Source organism: Cebidichthys violaceus, unplaced genomic scaffold, assembly GCF_023349555.1.
Source record: "Cebidichthys violaceus isolate CVI_PGR_0920_01 unplaced genomic scaffold, fCebVio1.0.p SCAF_14, whole genome shotgun sequence".
In the NCBI taxonomy this organism is placed as follows: Eukaryota; Metazoa; Chordata; class Actinopteri; order Perciformes; family Stichaeidae; genus Cebidichthys; species Cebidichthys violaceus.
This window is the reverse complement of record NW_027176307.1, coordinates 5,610,121-5,633,764: the sequence shown is the minus strand read 5'-3', so window position 1 is coordinate 5,633,764 and position 23,644 is coordinate 5,610,121. Positions and strand designations below refer to the sequence as shown.

General features: G+C 42.1%; 1 protein-coding gene across 1 annotated transcript in view; it reads left to right on the top strand.

Annotated features, from left to right (window-relative positions):
* ddhd1b (DDHD domain containing 1b) overlaps positions 1-23,644 on the top strand; it is a 59,193-nt gene that overhangs the window by 28,847 nt on the left and 6,702 nt on the right. The window contains exon 12 of the mRNA XM_068708599.1: positions 17,042-17,290. Within this exon, the coding sequence (XP_068564700.1) occupies positions 17,042-17,290 (249 nt within the window). The remainder of the gene's footprint in view (positions 1-17,041; positions 17,291-23,644) is intronic.

Sequence of the window (23,644 nt, the reverse complement as noted above, 5' to 3'; positions counted from 1 at the left end):
TGGATTGAATGAGAAGAGCAGACAGACTGTTATATGTACTGAGTGAGTGGGAGAGAGACAGGCAGACCAACAGTTAGATGGACTGAGTGTGTGGGAGAGAGAGACAGGCAGACAGACAGTTAGATTGACTGAGTGTGTGGGAGAGAGAGACAGGCAGACAGACAGTTAGATGGATTGAATGATTTGGAGAGAGAGACAGGCAGACAGATAGTCAGATGCACTGTGTGTGGGAGAGAGAGACAGGCAGACAGACAGTTATATGAACTGAGTGAGTGAGTGAGACAGGCAGACAGACAGTCAGATGGACTGAGTGTGTGGGAAAGAGAAACAGGCAGACAGACAGTTATCTGAACTGAGTGAGTGAGTGAGGCCGGCAAACAGACAGTTATATGAACTGAGTGAGTGAGTGAGTGAGACAGGCAGACAGACAGTTATATGTACTGAGTGAGTGAGACAGGTGGACAGACAGTCATCTGGATTGAGTGAGAAGAGCAGACAGACAGTTATATGTACTGAGTGAGTGGGAGAGAGAGACAGGTAGACAGACAGTTATATGAACTGAGTGAGTGAGTGAGACAGGCAGACAGACAGTTATATGTACTGAGTGAGTGAGTGAGACAGGTGGACGTACAGTCATCTGGATTGAGTGAGAAGAGCAGACAGACAGTTATATGTACTGAGTGAGTGGGAGAGAGAGACAGGCAGACAGACAGTCAGATGGACTGACTGTGTGGGAGAGAGAGACAGGCAGACAGTTACATTGACTGAGTGATTTGGAGAGAGAGACAGGCAGACAGACAGTTATATGGAGTGAGTGAGTGAGTGAGACAGGCAGACAGACAGTTATATGTACTGAGTGATTGAGTGAGACAGGTAGACAGAGAAAGAGAGAGAGTGTGTGTGTGTGTGTGTGTGTGTGTGTGTGTGTGTGTGTGTGTGTGTGTGTGTGTGTCATTGGTTCCCATGGTGACGACGCAGCAGTTGGAGACTCTGTGAGTCTGTGTGTTTATAAACATTAGTAATTAGCTCAAGCACGAACACCTGTGAGCCTGCCGCCTTTTCATGAGAAAAAAACTGGAAAACACCTGTCAAACAAAACCCCAAAACTCCCATAACCATAGCCCCTATTGCTCCAATATTAAGACTGAAGTGCAAGGGTGACTTGAAGAACAGATCATGTGAATATTGGATCTGTAGTGTAAAAAAAAGTGGCTTCAATGGCGATTTAGAAATGGGGTACGGTTGTCTGTGCAAGACTTTTTTGAAGTACGTTTTAACATTGGGGTCTATGGAGGAGAAAGTTGGTTTTCCTCTCAATTAAAGGCTTTTGAGCCAAATGTGTAAACCTGTGGGATTCCAAAGTCATATGTCTACGACAAGGTCAAGATTAGCTATGTTTCCATCCAAAAATTATGCATGTAGAGTGAAAATTGAGGAGTCAGTCGCAAAAGACAAATATTTTTTTCACAGGAATCTCAGGCTTCTCTTCACTCTAGCGATGACATCACGCATACTAAGCTGCGCAATACACACCCATTATAAAAGCAGAAAAGGACTGAAAAACACATGAAATCAAAAATGCCACTATTCAAAAAGTGTAAAAGATATCAAAATGATTATAACATACAATCATTGGTCAGGGTTTTCTCAACATTTGAAAGTTTAAATGGCGTCTGTAGCTGAAAGTATGAGGAAATAGAAGGATCTGAAAGTTGAACAAGTTTAAGAGGATTTAAAATTATTCTCCATAGACATCCCATTCAAAAAATAAGTTGCAAAAAGCTTAATAATTCAAAAAGTTGAAAGATTAGAAAAATTATGAGAAATAGCACCCCTCTCCTGAAAAAGCTGAACATTTATATAGTTGAATGGTTTTTGTAGCTTAAGAAATGTGGAAGTTATTAAGTGCCAAAATACGTACGGAAGAAATAGTTGAATGAAGATTCGAAGAACAATACTTGGAATGCTGAATCAGCATTCCAACAATAAGCCCGCAGGATTACAGTCAGTGTGCTTTGGCACAGGCACTGCCTTGTGCCACAAAGCCACACTGAATTACTGGCCAATGTAAGCTTAGATGTTTTAGATTTTTCATTAAATGTGGAATAATTATTTTTTATTACTAAATACGTCCTCTTTATTAAGCTTCTACTCGGCATATCAGTTAAATATGGAAAAAAGATCAGTGTGTCAAAGTACTAAAGTTAGGCACTGAATTCATGAGAACTATTTTGGTTATTTTTTAACCTACTTATCCGGTTGAGAGCAACATGGCTGGAACGAGAAGCAGGGTATTCTCTGGACTAGAAGCCAGTATGGTGTGTTGCTTGCTATGATGATGTAGCTGAAGAGGCTTGGCTGGTTTGTTTGGTTGATTGACCAGCTTGCTTCTGCTGGCTGGATGACTGCATACTAGACAGGCTGACAGGCTGTTGGACAGTCAGTCTAATAATGTCAGTCAGAGTTAGTCATACTATGTTGATTGCCAACATGGGAAAGCTGTGACATAGTGGCTTAGGCAGCATGCCAGTTTGCATGTTAGTTAGCAGGCTAGTTAGTTGTTAGACAGCCTAAGATGGATGATAGATAAATGTAGCATAGTGCCACAGGTCAGATTAGAACAATCGGCCTGGGTGGCGCAATATAGGGCCCTATATGACCTACCGGAGCTGGTGGTCTGGCCCATTTGGTGGCTCAATAGACATTAGATTAGATTAGATTTCTTTATTTGTCATTGCATGTTATACAACGAAACGTTGTTTGAACAGTCTGTTCTGTTTAGCAGCATATAAAATAATCTCACCCGTACTCAATATATGATTATGACATATAGTAAAAAAGTAAAACAGTATAAAACAACAGTTATTGCACGTAGACCATCGTTGCACAGAGTCCATTATTGCACTCTGGGGGAGGGGTTGTGTGTATGCCTTATGATCTCTGCAGCCTGTCCTCAGCTCTAGGGAAAAAGCTGTTTCGCAGTCTGTTTGTGCGTGTGCTTCGGGTTCTCAGTCTGCCTGAGGGGAGGATGGGGAAGAGGTGGTGTCCGGGGTGGGAGGGATCCTGCATTATGTTAGTGGCCCATGTGAGAAGACAGCCTGAGTGGATTTGGTAGGGGGGAGCCAATGATCCTCTCAGCCGTCTTGACATGCTAGTTGTCCTATCATATTGTTTGAACACTGTTCAAACTGGCTGTTGCTTAATGGGTTTCTCCAGCTGACACATGCTGGCTTGACATGGTGTTTTTCATGCGTTGAAAACTCCAACAAGGTTGGACCCAAATGCAGAGAGTTGAGGAGGCACCAGGTTTACTTAAGTGAATTATTGTAGATTTAGCTTTCAGGGGGCAAGAGTCCAAATCATAGAAGAAGTGGATTTACTCACCGTGACGTCACCCATTTGTTTGAATTTTACTCTTAATAGGCCTTAATTCACTAAATGAACATCATGCCGTACTGAAGAAGACTACCAACTAGTGATTGAGACCAGCGGTGGAAAAGGCTTTTTAGCTTAGGAAGGTTCCAAATTGAGTGAAATTAACATAAAAGTCACTTCACATCCATACCTATAAACGTATATTTGTATCTATTAGTTGTCATTTTACAATGCACCTATTTGCCACGATGAACTCATTAAATAAATATCTATTACATTTCTAAACATAATGTCATGTCTAGCAGTTTGTCTGTGCCCTTTCGTCCGTGTCGTCCTTGCATACAGTCTCCACCATGGTTTGCTCAAGTCAGCAGGAGCAATCCTACTATCTCTAAAAATGTGTGAGGTCATCCTATTCAAACACTACATTTGTGCTGAAAGAGAGAGAGGAAAAATGGTTAGACACACTTTTATAGGCATGGATGGGAAATTAACTTGGGAGATAAGGTGTGGTCTTTGTTCCCCAACTTAAGTTATTAAGGCAGTTAAATGTCATTAGTTGTGATAATCAATGTCTTTTAGTTAAGTAATGAGTGTATACACTGTGCATTCAACCACTATGGGATATGATTTTGGGTAGAGAAAACCGAGTTGTCGGGTGTTGGACGTAACCTTGAGTTATCATTGCTGTATGATCCTTAAAATTATTAGAATATATATTACATATACAATATTAATACTTATATAATAAATAAATAAATGTTTAGTATGATCCCTTATCATGGCAGTATAATACACATTTATTCCTTATTCCTGGCTTATTTGAAATGTACCTTGTCATGTTTTCAATGTTTTCATTGTCCACTCAGCACTCCTGACCTGCATCATACCTGATGCTCTTACTGTTTAGAGGTCTTGAATATTCATTTTAAATTCATATCAGTAGCGATGTATCACCAATTTCCTATTGTTGTGTAACATTAACTTCATGAGCTCTGTAAGTTAGCTTGTATTGGATATCCTCATTTCACCACCTCCATCCACCACTCTACAATCACATGCCCTAATGAAATATTTAACGTACATTTAAATACCCACACCCCACAAGCATTTTTCTATAATTTCACAACATTAGATGAAATGCGCTGTTTGTGGTTAACATCATGTATAGCTAACCAGCATCCTAACCTAATCTGTTATCTGTTAATGCTCCGTTACTCTACAAATTTAGTTGGGGATAATACACTAACATGCTTTAATACACGTTAATTGGATTCAGATGTGTTGATAATATACAGTCTCTTTCTTTAAATGTCTTACCTTGAAATTTAATTTAAATAAAATTGTTATAGCCCAATATCACAAATTTGCCTTAGAGGACTTTACAATCCGTACAACATAAGACATCCTGTGCAATAGATGTCATGTGTAAAGAATACGATATAATAAAATGACAACAGTCAGTTTGTATTACAGAAATGCTACATATAATGAGAGTAGTAATAGCAGTAGATGGATGATAATAGCAGAATAATAAAAGAATAATTAAAGCTGCAAGCAGCATTGATCGGGCCCTCGCAACGTCACACACGTCGAGGGTACTGGCAGGACTCTGGTTGATGCGGCAATGCATTTCTGTGACCATCATACACTGCATGCACAAGTTAGATGATATTTCCTGCGTCGACCAGCAGCATAGCAAGACCATGTTGCCAGGTCTTAAGCCTCAAATGTTTTGAGTGTACCTCCGATACAATCATAAATGTAAGCCTGTTAAGATCATTAAGAAAATGAACGTGTGAATGTGCTTCAGTATTTGTAACATAACAGACTGTCAGGTTACTGGGATGGAGTTCAACTCCCTGCAGTGTCCTACTGATTGTATTTGGACTTACATGAAAGTTAACAGAACAGCAGTGTCATTTGTTTTTACTTGAACACTTTAATTTGACACTGTTTTCATTTTAAGCTCTTCTGTAACTTTAGATTGTAGTGTGAAGCATTCATTGTAACATTTAACCTGATTCTCATGTAGAAGCTCTGGACAGATCATTTATACTAATGCCCACTGACATGGTTTGAAAAACACTGTTGATTAACTTTTGTTCTCCAAGCATCTTAGTTTGCACATATTTAGATCAGAGAAGTCTTTTTCTCATGGTGTGCCCACAAACCCTGTTTGGGCCGCTGTTATTATAGAATTCTGTTTACGTCCGTGGTTGCCAGTCGGTGGCGCTATGACTATGAGTTAATATTGGCATGCAGAAGTCCTAAAATCACGACAGCAATCAAGCATGTCAAGTTTGGGGCAGTTTTGACAAAGTAAGGTTGAGTTACAAAAGCTTGATGGATGATGGCGAATCATGTAAAATTGCCGCGACACCAAGTCCATGTTATCCGATGAAACATCAAGCTTTTAGTAATTTTTAATCGTTAAGGTCTTTAGGTTGTTCTGACCAAATTCTAAGCAGATTGGATTATTTCCCTAGGAGGAGTTCGTAGTGCAGCTCATGGAAATGGAAAAAAACAGGAAAAATTCATACAAAATTCAAAATGGCTGACTTCCGGTTGGGTTTAGAGCATGAACCCCTAAGACTTTTTGTTAAGTCTACATGTGATACACCTGCTTACTTAATTTCATACATCTAGGTGAAACGTACTGCAAGGGCTGCATCGTCGAAATATTGTAGGGGGCGCTATCGAGCCGAGTTGCCACTCTGAAGCATTAAAATCACATCAGATAACTACATTCAGGATTTTAAATGTGTGTGACAAGTTTGATTTTGTTTTGAGTATTTTTAGCCCCTCAAAAACACCTTTGTTTTTCATGGCGAGGAATGCATCGCCACGGCAACGGCATTTCACGAAACAACAAGCTTTGAGTAACTTTTAATCACAAAGGTCTTTAGATTGTTCTGACCAAATTCTAAGTTGATCTGATTAGTTCCCTGGGAGGAGTTCGTTAAAGTAGAGCGCCTGGAAATTGCAAAAACAACACTAGAAATTCAGACTAAATTCAAAATGGCTGACTTCTGGTTGGGTTTAGGGCATGGCCCCAAGAGACTTTTATTTAAGTCCACATGTGATACATGTGCCTACCAAATTTTGTTAATCTATGTGAAACGTACTGCGAGGGCTGCTTTGTCGAAATTTTGTAGGGGGCGCTATTGAGCCGATTTAACACTCTGATTGAATAAAATCATATTATAGAACTACATTTTGGCCTTGTGATCTGTGTGTCAAGTTTGCTTGTGTTTCAAGCTTTTTTAACCTCTCCAAATGACCATCGTTTTTCACGGCGAAGACTGCGTTACCACGGCAACGGCGTTTGACGAAACATCAAAAGCTTAGAGAACTGGCATTATGAACTTCTTACATTTGTGTGGAACAAATTTGATGTTGATCTCATTTTCCAACTAAGAAACAAGCCAAAGTATAAAGACTTTAACTTACTGTTGCCAGTAGGTGGCGCTATGACTGATTCAAAATTGGCTTGCAGATGTCTTCAGGCCTGGAGTTTAATCAAACATGTGAAATCTGGTAAAGATCTGATGATGCGGAGTCGAGTTACATCAGTTTATTTGTTCACGGCGAAGGATCGAAATTCGCAGAGCCGCCACGTCGCCACGCTTCGACAACTTCCTACAATTTTCACAATGAAGCATTATCAAGGTCTTAAGGCTTTTGTGACAAAATTTGAGAGGGATCCGATTAATCTGTGAGCAGTAGGGTGTCAAAGTACACAACCTATGACTTCCTGTTGCCACTAGGTGGCGCTATTACTATGATTCTAAATTGTCATATACATGTGTTCAGGGTCAGGATGTTATGACATATGAGAAATTTGGAGCAGATTAGGCAATGTACAGCCGAGTTACAACAACTTCCTGTTTCATGGCGAATGGTGTTTTTTTGCCGCCACGCCATGGACACATAGTTCGATAACTTTTTGATCTTTGAGTATCGTTTCACTGCCAAGGTCTCAAGAGCATACTGACCAAATCTGAAGGCAATCGGGTTTAATCTCTAGGAGGAGTTCGTTAAAGTACGGCGCCTTGAAACGGTCCAAAAACGTCATAAAATTCAAAATGGCCGACTTCCTATTTGGTTTATGATATACCTCCTTTTGACTTTTTTGTACGTCCCATCACGTTCCACATACCTACCAAATTTCATACAGCTAGGTCAAACCCAAAGTTGGGGCTACTCTGTAGGGGGCGCTATCGAGCCAAAATGTCATGCCGCAGCTGGACACCCCAATAATACTGGAATTTTCACCACGATTGAATTTTGTGCCAAATTTCAAAAGATTCCCAGTATCCCAAGCACCTCCTTTTTGCAATGAAACTGGTACGATAATAATAATAATAATAATAATAATAAAAAACATTAGAATAACAATAGGTCCTCCGCTCCGACTACGTTGGTGCTCGGGCCCTAATAATAATAATAATAAAAAACATTAGAATAACAATAGGTCCTCCGCTCCGACTACGTCGGTGCTCGGGCCCTAATAATGATAATAAAAAACATTAGAATAACAATAGGTCCTCCGCTCCGACTACGTCGGTGCTCGAGCCCTAATAATAATAATAATAATAAAAAACATTAGAATAACAATAGGTCCTCCGCTCCGACTACGTCAGTGCTCGGGCCCTAATAAAAAACATTAGAATAACAATAGGTCCTCCGCTCCGACTACGTCGGTGCTCGGGCCCTAATAATAATAATAAAAAACATTAGAATAACAATAGGTCCTCCGCTCCGACTACGTCGGTGCTCGAGCCCTAATAATAATAATAATAATAAAAAACATTAGAATAACAATAGGTCCTCCGCTCCGACTACGTCGGTGCTCGGGCCCTAATCAAAAACATTAGAATAACAATAGGTCCTCCGCTCCGACTACGTCGGTGCTCGGGCCCTAATAATAATAATAATAAAAAACATTAGAATAACAATAGGTCCTCCGCTCCGACTACGTCGGTGCTCGGGCCCTAATAATGATAATAAAAAACATTAGAATAACAATAGGTCCTCCGCTCCGACTACGTCGGTGCTCGAGCCCTAATAATAATAATAATAATAAAAAACATTAGAATAACAATAGGTCCTCCGCTCCGACTACGTCGGTGCTCGGGCCCTAATAAAAAACATTAGAATAACAATAGGTCCTCCGCTCCGACTACGTCGGTGCTCGGGCCCTAATAATAATAATAAAAAACATTAGAATAACAATAGGTCCTCCGCTCCGACTACGTCGGTGCTCGAGCCCTAATAATAATAATAATAATAAAAAACATTAGAATAACAATAGGTCCTCCGCTCCGACTACGTCGGTGCTCGGGCCCTAATAAAAAACATTAGAATAACAATAGGTCCTCCGCTCCGACTACGTCGGTGCTCGGGCCCTAATAATAATAATAATAATAAAAAACATTAGAATAACAATAGGTCCTCCGCTCCGACTACGTCGGTGCTCGTGCCCTAATAAAAAACATTAGAATAACAATAGGTCCTCCGCTCCGACTACGTCGATGCTCGGGCCCTAATAATAATAAAAAACATTAGAATAACAATAGGTCCTCCGCTCCGACTACGTCGGTGCTCGGGCCCTAATAATAATAATAATAAAAAACATTAGAATAACAATAGGTCCTCCGCTCCGACTACGTCGGTGCTCGGGCCCTAATAATAATAATAATAATAAAAAACATTAGAATAACAATAGGTCCTCCGCTCCGACTACGTCGGTGCTCGGGCCCTAATAAAAAACATTAGAATAACAATAGGTCCTCCGCTCCGACTACGTCGGTGCTCGGGCCCTAATAATAATAAAAAACATTACAATAACAATAGGTCCTCCGCTCCGACTACGTCGGTGCTCGGGCCCTAATAATAATAAAAAACATTAGAATAACAATAGGTCCTCCGCTCCGACTACGTCGGTGCTCGGGCCCTAATTAAAGCTGCAAGCAGCATTGATCGGGCCCTCGCAACGTCACACACGTCGAGGGTACTGGCAGGACTCTGGTTGATGCGGCAATGCATTTCTTTGACCATCATACACTGCATGCACAAGTTAGATGATATTTCCTGCGTCGACCAGCAGCATAGCAAGACCATGTTGCCAGGTCTTAAGCCTCAAATGTTTTGAGTGTACCTCCGATACAATCATAAATGTAAGCCTGTTAAGATCATTAAGAAAATGAACGTGTGAATGTGCTTCGGTATTTGTAACATAACAGACTGTCAGGTTACTGGGATGGAGTTCAACTCCCTGCAGTGTCCTACTGATTGTATTTGGACTTACATGAAAGTTAACAGAACGGCAGTGTCATTTGTTTTTACTTGAACACTTTAATTTGACACTGTTTTCATTTTAAGCTCTTCTGTAACTTTAGATTGTAGTGTGAAGCATTCATTGTAACATTTAACCTGATTCTCATGTAGAAGCTCTGGACAGATCATTTATACTAATGCCCACTGACATGGTTTGAAAAACACTGTTGATTAACTTTTGTTCTCCAAGCATCTTAGTTTGCACATATTTAGATCAGAGAAGTCTTTTTCTCATGGTGTGCCCACAAACCCTGTTTGGGCCGCTGTTATTATAGAATTCTGTTTACGTCCGTGGTTGCCAGTAGGTGGCGCTATGACTATGAGTTAATATTGGCATGCAGAAGTCCTAAAATCACGACAGCAATCAAGCATGTCAAGTTTGGGGCAGTTTTGACAAAGTAAGGTTGAGTTACAAAAGCTGGATGGATGATGGCGAATCATGTAAAATTGCCGCGACACCAAGTCCATGTTATCCGATGAAACATCAAGCTTTGAGTAACTTTTAATCGTTAAGGTCTTTAGGTTGTTCTGACCAAATTCTAAGCTGATCGGATTATTTTCCTAGGAGGAGTTCGTAGTGCAGCACCTGGAAAAGGAAATAAAACCACAAGAAATTCATACAAAATTCAAATTGGCTGACTTCCGGTTGGGTTTAGAGCATGGACCCCTAAGACTTTTTTTTAAGTCTACATGTGATACACCTGCTTACTTAATTTCATACATCTAGGTGAAACGTACTGCGAGGGCTGCATCGTCGAAATATTGTAGGGGGCGCTATCGAGCCGAGTTGCCACTCTGAAGCATTAAAATCACATCAGATAACTACATTCAGGATTTTAAATGTGTGTGACAAGTTTGATTTTGTTTTGAGTATTTTTAGCCCCTCAAAAACACCTTTGTTTTTCATGGCGAGGAATGCATCACCACGGCAACGGCATTTCACGAAACAACAAGCTTTGAGTAACTTTTAATCACAAAGGTCTTTAGATTGTTCTGACCAAATTCTAAGTTGATCTGATTAGTTCCTTGGGAGGAGTTCGTTAAAGTAGAGCGCCTGGAAATTGAAAAAACGACACTAGAAATTCAGACTAAATTCAAAATGGCCGACTTCCGGTTGGGTTTAGGGCATGGCCCCAAGAGACTTTTATTTAAGTCCACATGTGATACATGTGCCTACCAAATTTTGTTAATCTATGTGAAACGTACTGCGAGGGCTGCTTCGTCGAAATTTTGTAGGGGGCGCTATTGAGCCGATTTAACACTCTGATTGAATAAAATCATATTATAGAACTACATTTTGGCCTTGTGATCTGTGTGTCAAGTTTGCTTGTGTTTCGAGCTTTTTTAACCTCTCCAAATGACCATCGTTTTTCACGGCGAAGACTGCGTTACCACGGCAACGGCGTTCGACGAAACATCAAAAGCTTAGAGAACTGGCATTATGAACTTCTTACATTTGTGTGGAACAAATTTGATGTTGATCTGATTTTCCAACTAAGAGAAACAAGCCAAAGTATAAAGACTTTAACTTACTGTTGCCAGTAGGTGGCGCTATGACTATGATTCAAAATTGGCTTGCAGATGTCTTCAGGCCTGGAGTTTAATCAAACATGTGAAATCTGGTAAAGATCTGATGATGCGGAGTCGAGTTACATCAGTTTATTCGTTCATGGCGAAGGATCGAAATTCGCAGAGCCGCCACGTCGCCATGCTTCGACAACTTCCTACAATTTTCACAATGAAGCATTATCAAGGTCTTAAGGCTTTTGTGACAAAATTTGAGAGGGATCCGATTAATCTGTGAGCAGTAGGGTGTCAAAGTACACAACCTATGACTTCCTGTTGCCACTAGGTGGCGCTATTACTATGATTCAAAATGGTCATATACATGTGTTCAGGGTCAGGATGTTATGATATATGAGAAATTTGGAGCAGATTAGGCAATGTACAGCCGAGTTACAACAACTTCCTGTTTCATGGCGAATGGTGTTTTTTTGCCGCCACGCCACGGACACATAGTTCGATAACTTTTTGATCTTTGAGTATCGTTTCACTGCCAAGGTCTCAAGAGCATACTGACCAAATCTAAAGGCAATCGGGTTTAATCTCTAGGAGGAGTTCGTTAAAGTACGGCGCCTTGAAACGGTCCAAAAACGTCATAAAATTCAAAATGGCCGACTTCCTGTTTGGTTTAGGATATACCTCCTTTTGACTTTTTTGTACGTCCCATCACGTTCCACATACCTACCAAATTTCATACAGCTAGGTGAAACCCAAAGTTGGGGCTACTCTGTAGGGGGCGCTATCGAGCCAAAATGTCATGCCGCAGCTGGACACCCCAATAATACTGGAATTTTCACCACGATTGAATTTTGTGCCAAATTTCAAAAGATTCCCAGTATCCCAAGCACCTCCTTTTTGCGATGAAACTGGTACGATAGTAATAATAATAATAATAATAATAATAATAATTATAATAATAATAATAAAAAACATTAGAATAACAACAGGTCCTCCGCTCCGACTACGTCGGTGCTCGGGCCCTAATAATAAAAATCATTAGAATAACAATAGGTCCTCCGCTCCGACTACGTCGGTGTTCGGGCCCTAATAATAATTAAAGCTGCAAGCAGCATTGATCGGGCCCTCGCAACGTCACACACGTCGAGCGTACTGGCAGGACTCTGGTTGATGCGGCAATGCATTTCTGTGACCATCATACACTGCATGCACAAGTTAGATGATATTTCCTGCCTCGACCAGCAGCATAGCAAGACCATGTTGCCAGGTCTTAAGCCTCAAATGTTTTGAGTGTACCTCCGATACAATCATCACCTCCTTTTTGCGATGAAACTGGTACGATAATAATAATAATAATAATAATAATAATAAAAAACATTAGAATAACAATAGGTCCTCCGCTACGACTACGTCGGTGCTCGGGCCCTAATAATAATAATAATAAAAAACATTAGAATAACAATCGGTCCTCCGCTCCGACTACGTCGGTGCTCGGGCCCTAATAAAAAACATTAGAATAACAATAGGTCCTCCGCTCCGACGACGTCGGTGCTCGGGCCCTAATGAATGAAAATTCATTTTTGTGTGTTTTGCGTGAAAGATTACAGGCAAATCTACAGGGTCATCAGGATGACCCTCTCAATAACTGGTGTTTAGTTGACGGTTCACAGCGTGAGCCGTTTAATGAGAGTAGCGGAATCTACATTCACTCCTATGGACTATTTCTTTTAGTAATGGCGGCTCATTAATAGTTTCTGAAATTTAGCAGCAAATACTATCAGCGCCATAGAATTACAGCCAAATAGATATTACTTGTCTAATATATTTTACTATTACTGCAATTATTACTGCTTTTATTAGGGCCCGAGCACCGACGTAGTCGGAGCGGAGGACCTATTGTTATTCTAATGTTTTTTATTATTATTAGGGCCCGAGCACAGACGTAGTCGGAGCGGAGGACCTATTGTTATTCTAATGTTTTTTATTATTAGGGCCCGAGCACCGACGTAGTCGGAGCGGAGGACCTATTGTTATTCTAATGTTTTTTATTAGGGCCCGAGCACCAACGTAGTCGGAGCGGAGGACCTATTGTTATTCTAATGTTTTTTATTATTATTAGGGCCCGAGCACCGACGTAGTCGGAGCGGAGGACCTTTTGTTAGGGCCCGAGCACCGACGTAGTCGGAGCGGAGGACCTATTGTTATTCTATTTTTATTATTATTATTATTATTATTATTATTATTATTATCGTACCAGTTTCATCGCAAAAAGGAGGTGCTTGGGATACTGGGAATCTTTTGAAATTTGGCACAAAATTCAATCGTGGTGAAAATTCCAGTATTATTGGGGTGTCCAGCTGCGGCATGACATTTTGGCTCCATAGCGCCCCCTACAGAGTAGCCCCAACTTTGGGTTTGACCTAGCTGTATGAAATTTGGTAGGTATGTGGAACGTGATGGGACGTACAAAAAAGTCAAAAGGAGGTATATCCTAAACCAAACAGGAAGTCGGCCATTTTGAATTTTATGACGTTTTTGGACCGTTTCAAGGCGCCGTACTTTAACGAACTCCTCCTAGAGATTAAACCCGATTGCCTTCAGATTTGGTCAGTATGCTCTTGAGACCTTGGCAGTGAAACGATACTCAAAGATCAAAAAGTTATCGAACTATGTGTCCATGGCGTGGCGGCAAAAAAACACCATTCGCCATGAAACAGGAAGTTGTTGTAACTCGGCTGTACATTGCCTAATCTGCTCCAAATTTCTCAGATGGCATAACATCCTGACCCTGAACACATGTATATGACAATTTTGAATCATAGTAATAGCGCCACCTAGTGGCAACAGGAAGTCATAGGTTGTGTACTTTGACACCCTACTGCTCACAGATTAATCGGATCCCTCTCAAATTTTGTCACAAAAGCCTTAAGACCTTGATAATGCTTCATTGTGAAAATTGTAGGAAGTTGTCGAAGCGTGGCGACGTGGCGGCTCTGCGAATTTCGATCCTTCGCCATGAACGAATAAACTGATGTAACTCTACTCCGCATCATCAGATCTTTACCAGATTTCACATGTTTGATTAAACTCCAGGCCTGAAGACATCTGCAAGCCAATTTTGAATCATAGTCATAGCGCCACCTACTGGCAACAGTAAGTTAAAGTCTTTATACTTTGGCTTGTTTCTCTTAGTTGGAAAATCAGATCAACATCAAATTTGTTCCACACAAATGTAAGAAGTTCATAATGCCAGTTGTCTAAGCTTTTGATGTTTCGTCGAACGGCGTTGCCGTGGTAACGCAGTCTTCGCCGTGAAAAACGATGGTCATTTGGAGAGGTTAAAAAAGCTCGAAACACAAGCAAACTTGACACACAGATCACAAGGCCAAAATGTAGTTCTATAATTGATTTTATTCAATCAGAGTGTTAAATCGGCTCAATAGCGCCCCCTACAAAATTTCGACGAAGCAGCCCTCGCAGTACGTTTCACATAGGTTAACAAAATTTGGTAGGCACATGTATCACATGTGGACTTAAATAAAAGTCTCTTGGGTTCATGCCCTAAACCCAACCGGAAGTCAGCCATTTTGAATTTAGTCTGAATTTCTAGTGTCATTTTTGCAATTTCCAGGCGCTCTACTTTAATGAACTCCTCCCAGGGAATTAATCAGATCAACTTAGAATTTGGTCAGAACAATCTAAAGACCTTTGTGATTAAAAGTTACTCAAAGCTTGTTGTTTCGTGAAATGCCGTTGCCGTGGCGATGCATTCCTCGCCATGAAAAACAAAGGTGTTTTTGAGGGGCTAAAAATACTCAAAACAAAATCAAACTTGTCACACACGTTTAAAATCCTGAATGTAGTTATCTGATGTGATTTTAATGCTTCAGAGTGGCAAGTTGGCTCGATAGCGCCCCCTACAATTTTTTGACGATGCAGCCCTCGCAGTACGTTTCACCTAGCTGTATAAAATTTGGTAAGCAGATGTATCACATGTAGACTTAACAAAAAGTCTTAGGGGTTCATGCTCTAAACCCAACCGGAAGTCAGCCATTTTGAATTTTGTATGAATTTTTCCTGTTTTTTTCCATTTCCATGAGCTGTACTACGAACTCCTCCTAGGGAATTAATCCGATCAACTTAGAATTTGGTCAGAACAATCTAAAGACCGTAGCGATTAAAAGTTAATAAAAGCTTGAGGTTTCATCAAACAACATGGACTTGGTGTAGCAGCCATTTGACATGGTTCGCCATCATCCACCAAGCTGTTTTAACTCAACTGTGCTTTGACAAAACTGTCCCAAACTTGACATGCTTGATTACCGTCATGATTTTAGGACTTCTGCATGCCAATATTAACTCATAGTCATAGCACCACCTACTGGCAACCACAGAAGTAAGCAGGATTCTTTAATTACAGCAGTCCAAACACTGAATTTATTTAAAGGGTTCGTGGGTACACCATGAGAAAAAGACTTCTCTGATCTAAATATGTGCAAACTAAGATGCTTGGAGAGCAAAAGTTAGACAACTGTGGTTCTCAAACCATGTCAGTGGGCATATGTATAAATGATCTGTCCAGAGCTTCTACACGAAAATCACGTTAAATGTTACAATAAATGCTTCACACTACAATCTAAAGTTATAGAAGAGCTTAAAATGAAAACAGTGTTAAATTAAAGTGTTAAAGTAAAAGCAAATGACAATACTGTTCTGTTAACTTTCATGTAAGAAAGTCAGCAGGACACTGCAGGGAGTTGAACCTCATCCCAGTAAACTGACGGTCTGTTATTTTATAAACACTGAAACACATTCACACATATTCATTTTCTTAATGATCTTAACAGGCTTACATTTATGATTGTATCGGAGGTACACTTAAAACATTTGAGGCTTAAGACCTGGCAACATGATCTTGCTACGCTGCTGGTTGAGGCAGGAAATATAGTTTAACCTGTGCACACAGTTTATGATTGTCACAGAAATGCATGGCCGCGTCAACCAGAGTCCTGCCAGTACCAGGAAATACTGTTTAACTCGTGCACGCAATGTATGATGGTCACAGAAATGCATGGCCGCGTCAACCAGAGTCCTGCTAGTACCCTCGACGTGCGTGAAGTTGCGAGGGCCCGATCAATGCTGCTTGCAGCTTTAATTTTATTTGAAAGTTTAACGGACAACTGTGGAATGAGATATACAGTGACGGTATCTGCTCTTTATTTGGGTAAGGATAGGATTCAAGGACGCTTTGAAGGTCAGAGAATGGTGTCACTAGTCACGATTTGTAAGACTAGTGGAGCTATATTAGATTAGGTTAAATTAAACTTTACTGTCATTACACAGAGTACAGGTACAACGAAATGGTAAATGGACTGTATTAACACTTCTCTAGTCTTAGACGTTCATCCACACCCACACATCGTGCGGTAATGAGCTATTTGGGTTCAGTAACTTTTACATATAGACTGCAGAGGCCGGGGACCTAACCGCCGATCTTCTGATTAGTGAGCCACCCAAGAAGGTGCAAAAAAGCAGAAAAGTCTGTATCATCAAGTATCTGTTCTTTGCTTGGGTGAGAGTAGGATTTTATTACAGCTTAAAGGTCAGTTAGGGAGGTGGTGATGCCTGTCAGAGTGCTCATAGATGTATGGCCACATGGCCCTGGTGATGGGTCCAAACATTTAACAATTTAACATGAATACTGGGCTTCCATAGGAATGCTCACCCAACCTTTGTCACATTTTACTCCACTGTTGACTGAAATTAATTAAGTATATGAAGCATGAATCTTACTGCCCCTCAGGTGCTGCCAGTCTTGGAAAGGGAATCGGAGGAATCCTGTTTTCCCGCTTTTCCCGTTCTAGTGGCCAGGTGGGCGGAGTGGAGGAGGACCCATCAGATTCTGAGGGCGGGGCCTCTGAAGTTGAAAATGTGGCATCAGGAGTGGAAGTGGCAGAGATCGAAGAAAAGGACAAAGAACTAGAGGAGGGGAGGACAGAGGTGGAGCCTGCCATGTACCTGTCCGCCTCAGCTGTCATGGACAACACCTCCTGTAAGTACTGTACTTTTGGTCAGAAACTTACCTGCAACTGGATTTGAGTGGTCGGCTATACAGTACAAGTCTAATTACCGTTACTATTTGACCATTGCTGTCTGGCTCAAGGTGATCACAGTATGGTCTGGATCAGTGGCTAAATACAAAAGTTTAGACTTCAGTGTCCTTAATGGGGCAATATGATCTCTGGCGACAGCGGCTTAGTTTTCAATGTATTGGCGTGGATGAGTGTTTCACTGATGGAGGAGGAGAGGGAGGGGCATAGACAGGCAATGTTTTTGAGATTAAATATGGCCTTTTTTGTAATTTGACGTGGTGTTCGAAAGAGAGAGTTTGATCAAAGATGACACCAAGGTTGCAAATGTGTTGCAAGCTGGAACAGTGGAGCTATCAATGCAGAATTTGTGGCAGGATTTGTTGAGTTACTTGAGGCAACCGATGAGGATTTCAGATTTGTCGCTGTTGAGTTTGAGTTAGCTTGCATCCAGGTCTTTATATCTGTGAGGCAGTTTTTTAAGGTGGAGTGAGTGGTGGGAGAAATGGATTTGGTGGACATGTAGAGCGGGGTGTCACCAGCATAACAGTGTAAATAGAGGCTGAAGCGTGAGTGGCGCCTGCCCCGTTTCTAGGCGAGGAAGTCGTTCGCACCTAACACGGTGGTCACTCTGTCGGCTGTCCCACCTGCAAGGATATACGTTCCTTTTTGAGGTGCTGGAACAATACCTTCGGCCTTTTATCTCACCCCGTCGCTATTGTTAGGATTTCGGATTAATTGTCTTCTTGAAATTCTTTTACGGCAAATGCCCTAGGCGTTCTCAATGGGATGCAACCCTAGCACCCTGTATATAATAGTTATGTACTTCGTCTGTACTTTACTATTGCCTATTGTGAACATTCTCACTATTTTATGACTAACACTGCACAGTTTTCACCCATGGTACTTACCTTAAGCACCATATGGTAGCTTCTGTCGTCACGTCTGGATCGCACGGTTAACGGACAGGGAAAGAGGTTTAAATTGTTTTAAAGAACCAGAATACGTTGTTTGGTTTCAGTCTCTTACAAAATGTAAGGCCGGTTTTTTATTTAGGTTTTTTGCACAACAATTACATACAACAATTTCAAGTCAATGAAACAGTTTCTGTAATAAGTCTAACACTCCTTCTATACGGAGTTTTCCTCTTTATCAGTTCGCACTGATTTTGCTATGAGGAATAATACAGACCCTCTCTCTGTACTTCCTCTCCCTCCTCTCTCTTTTCTGCGCTTCCCTGCTGTTTTTATGCTGTTCTCAGGCTGGAACCTCCTTCAAGCTAATGAGTAACTCACACACGAGTCCTCCCCTTTTTTAGAGCTAACACAGAACATAACTGGTTTGATCCTGTTTACAAGAGGAAGCATACAGTTTAGAGTGACTATTCTACTAAAGACACATATACAGTTTATAAGGTTCATCACATCTATCAAAAAGTAAAACAAGTTATAGGTTTAATTACTTCAAACAAAATTAAAAAAGGTTTATAGGTTATATTGATTACACTTTGAATAAAAAAGGTTACAAGTTATAATGGTTATACTTTTATGCTTTCATACTTTTTCTACGATCTCTCAACAAGGCCATTTGGACGTATGATGTTACCAAGGAGGGGCATGTAGAGGATGAAGAGGAGTGGACACCTTGAGAGACTGGCACTGTGTTGTATATATTGATACTGAAAAGGTGTGCAGCCTAGCTGCATAACCGATACCCCTTCCCAGTGTGAGTGAAGCACTGGAAGATGCCTTGTTCAGTAACTTTTGACCTAGCTAACTTAATAACACTAGCCACCACCATATCACTTATTTCAGTCTAAGAAGTTGGCCTTTCCGACAGCTGAATATCAACGGATTTAGGTGTGTGTGCAAAAGGTGTAGGAGGACTGGAAGTACTCCAGGATGGACCCACTCTAAAGGGCCACCACTGTAGGAGGAACCCGAGTGGTTGGGAACCTCGCTCGGTTATGAAGGGCAGCCTCAGGACCCTGGCCTTAACACCCTCAATTTAGATGCCAATCTGACCCCTATTGCTTCACTAAAAAACACAACAGCTAATGTCTAAGCTTTACAATCACACTGCAACATCATATAAGATGCAGAGCATCAAAAACAATCTGAGCCAAAGTTAGTAAATCACATAATACCGAACAACATATTTTTAACCTTAGCTCGTAACAGGAATGTCCTTCAAATTTATGTCCAATTATTGACTACTGTCAGCCAATCCCAGGGGAAGAGCTCTCTTACCTTTAGGAGATTACAAAGACACTGGACATTGGTTGGAATGTTCAAAATACAATCCATTTGGTTTTATTCGTTTTTTACAACAGAAAGAAGATAAATGGTTACAAATTAAGAAAAAATAATTTAAAAAAAAGATAAAATGTAAAAAATACAAAACACTGATAAGACCTCAAAAGTCTCAAAAAGCCTTAAAAAGCTTTAAGACCAAAAGCCCAAAGACCTTGAAAGACCATGCTCCTTTGTTCTCTCCTCCTATATATACCTCTGTCTTTGGCGGTTCTTCGACCTTCTGGTCTGTCCTAGACAACAGATCATTCTTAAATCATTGGACAAAACCGTTTACGTAGTCTTATCTTTTCACAGAGTTGTTCTTTATGTTAACACTATCTGAAAATAAAACACTGTTAGGTTGATAAAAGGTAATAAATCGTAACTCATCAAAGAGAATGGAAAATTAAATGAGGATAAAACATATGAATAAAAAAAAGTTAGTTACACCATAACATAGCGCTTCCTGTTTAGCTACAGGTTACAATGTCATGTTTCATATATGTCAGTCAGGCGTGAAAACCACAACATGCTTGAAGTTCATCTGCAGTACACAGTGTTGGGATCTGGCAGGAGCGTGTTTGTTTATCAGCAAGTATGAAAACTAAGTTATTGACATCAATAGAATTATTAATGTCAATAAGATTATTAACAATTATTAATAATAACGGGGCACCACCCTGAGAACAGGGACCAATAACCAAACTATAAGCTAAGTCTCATAATTAGTATTCACTCACAAAAATTGTTTATTAAGTTCCAATAATAATGATCAAGTCAACTAATATCTAAAACTAACAACAAATACTATACATCTATGAGCATGCTATCTAGAATCAACAAACAATCTGTAATGAGAGAGAGTGTGTGTGTGTGTGTGTGTGTGTGTGTGTGTGTGTGTGTGTGTGTGTGTGTGTGTGTGTGTGTGTGTGTGTGTGTGTGTGTGTGTGTGTGTGTGTGTGTGTGTGTGTGTGTGTGTGTGTGTGTGTGCGCATGTAAAATGGAGGTGTAGTTTCGCACATGACCACATCTCAGGAGAGCACAAAATGGTGTGAGACTCTAAAATGGCGAGAGAGATCTACACGTGTCTGAGCTATTTAGCTCCACCCGGAGATACATGTAGCTTAACGCTATATGTGTGTGGGTTAGTAGAGAAAGAGAGAAAGCAAACAAAACAGAATAAATCCTCCCAAACAAAGCAGATCCTCATCGCCGCGGTGGAGTACAGGAGATTGCTATCTCATCACAGAAACACGGCCGATGATCTTGGATTCGCCCAACCGCGGTTCTGACCTTTGAACCGATGGAAATAGCAACTCCTGCCCCCCACTGACTGAACTATCTCAAAACATGATTGCAGCCGTATAAAATACACAGTAATTTCTACACAACATTATCGATCTCGCTCGTTAATGTCGGTGTCAGGTATCACAAAACGACAGACAAGAACCCAATAGCACGACACAGAAAACAGTTCAGGTGTAGAAACCGGGTTTAATAACCAGCAGATGTCAAACCAGGTAGTAACCCGCGTGGCAAACAAATCCAGTGGGAGCAGGCAAAAGAGAAGGTCCAAAGTCCAAAAAGGCAGGTCAATACACGGATAATCAGGATCAGAATCGGAATGACAGGTTGCTGGATAGCAAGGGAAACACACTAGACAATCTGGCAGAGAACTGAGGGAAATGGGCCGGTACATATACACTGAGGGGCTGATTGCTGATGAGGAGCAGGTGAGTATGGAGGTGGGGCAGGCCAGGTGAAATGAAATCAGCAATTAGTGCAGAGCGGGGGGGAGTGGCAGATTCTGAAATGACATGAGAGTTAGTGTGGCAAAACAGGAGACAGACAAATGAAAAACTAAAGCCTGGCTGAAGTTGTGACAGAACCTCCCCTTCTAGGGACGGCTCCTGACGTCCCACCGGGCTGGTCAGGATGGTCCCTATGGAAAGCTGAGATGAGGTCAGGGTCCAAGATGTTACGAGCTGGAACCCATGAGCGCTCCTCAGGGCCATAACCCTCCCAATCGACCAGGTATTGAAAACCCCTTCCCCGCGGTCGTGACTTGATGAGACGATGGACAGAGTAAGCAGGACCCCCGTCAATGAGCCGGGGGGGTGGCGGGGGTCTGGAGGAGGGCTGGAGCTGGCTCTCCTTTACGGGTTTGATCTTGGAGACATGAAAGGTGGGATGAATTCTCATGGAGCGAGGAAGGCGGAGACGGACTGCAGCAGGGTTGATGACCTTAGTGATGGAGAACGGGCCCACAAACCTTGGGGCCAACTTCCTAGACTCTACCCGGAGTGGGAGGTCATGTGTGGACAGCCAAACCTTCTGACCAGGAGTGTAGCAGGGTGCAGGGATCCGACGGCGGTTGGCATTTCTCTGGTACCGGTTGGACGAACGCAGGAGAGCAGAACGGGCCCGCCACCAGGTGCGCCGACAGCGCTGGATGAACGCCTGGACAGATGGGACCCTGGCCTCTCGCTCCTGCTCCGGGAACAGTGGAGGTTGATATCCCCGAGAGCACTGGAAAGGAGAAAGCCCTGTTGCTGAGCTTGGAAGCGTATTGTGAGCATACTCCACCCACAGAAGCTGTTTGGACCAGGAGGTCGGTGTCTGGGATGCAATGCAACGCAAGGCAGTCTCCATTTCCTGGTTCATCCGTTCCGTCTGTCCGTTGGATTGAGGATGGAACCCAGAGGATAGGCTGACCGTGGCCCCCAACAGCTGGCAAAACTCTGTCCAGAAACGAGAAGTGAACTGTGGCCCCCGGTCTGAGACAATATCACAGGGGAGGCCGTGCAGACGGAAAACATGATGTAACATAAGTTCAGCTGTTTCTTTGGCAGATGGTAATTTTGGCAACGGAACAAACTGAGCAGACTTAGAAAATCTGTCCACAATAGTCAGAATGGTGGTGTTACCCTCTGAGGGAGGCAGTCCGGTGACAAAGTCAAGTGAGACATGGGACCATGGACGATGAGGAATAGGCAGTGGCTGAAGAAGACCAGAAGGGGCATGGCGAGCAGTCTTGTGCTGAGCACAAATCTGGCAAGCGGCGATAAACTCCTTGGTGTCCTCTTCAATGGAAGCCCACCAGAAACGTTGTTTTAGCAGAGCTAGGGTGCGCCTAACCCCTGGGTGACAGGCAAGGCGAGAAGAATGTCCCCACTGGAGGACCTGAGAGCGGAGACTCACAGGCACATACAGACGATCATCAGGGCAGGCACTGGGAGCCGGGTGGTCGGCCTGGGACTGTTTTACCTTGTCCACAATGTCCCAGGTAACTGCGCCGATGACCACCTTAGTGGGGAGGATACTCTCAGGCTGTGTGGGACAGTTGTCTGACTGGAACTGACGGGACAGGGCATCTGGTTTGACGTTCCTTGTACCTGGGCGATAAGACAGGGTAAAATCAAAACGATTAAAGAATAATGCCCATCTGGCCTGACGGGAGTTCAACCGTTTGGCTGACCGGATGTACTCCAGGTTTTTGTGGTCTGTCCACACCACAAACAGATGCTTTGCCCCCTCCAACCAGTGCCTCCACTCCTCGAGAGCCAGTTTGACAGCCAGTAACTCCCGGTTTCCGACGTCGTAATTCCTTTCTGCTGGGGACAACTTGCGGGAGAAAAAAGCACATGGGTGTAACTTTTGGTCCTCAGCTGACCGCTGAGACAGGACTGCCCCCACCCCGGAGTCTGACGCATCCACTTCCACAACAAACTGGTGTTCAGGATCTGGAAAGATGAGAATGGGAGCAGAAGAGAACCGTGATTTTAACTCCTTGAACCTCCTTTCTGCAGCAGGGGACCATTGGAAGGCTATCTTCTGGGAGGTGAGGGCTGTCAGGGGAGCTGCCACAGAACTATAGTTGCGGATAAACCTACGATAGAAATTGGCAAACCCAAGGAACTGTTGAAGCTTCTTCCGAGTGGTGGGAACCGGCCAATCCGCCACCGCTTTAACCTTGGTGGGATCCATATGAATACGTCCAACTGAAATGATGTATCCCAGGAA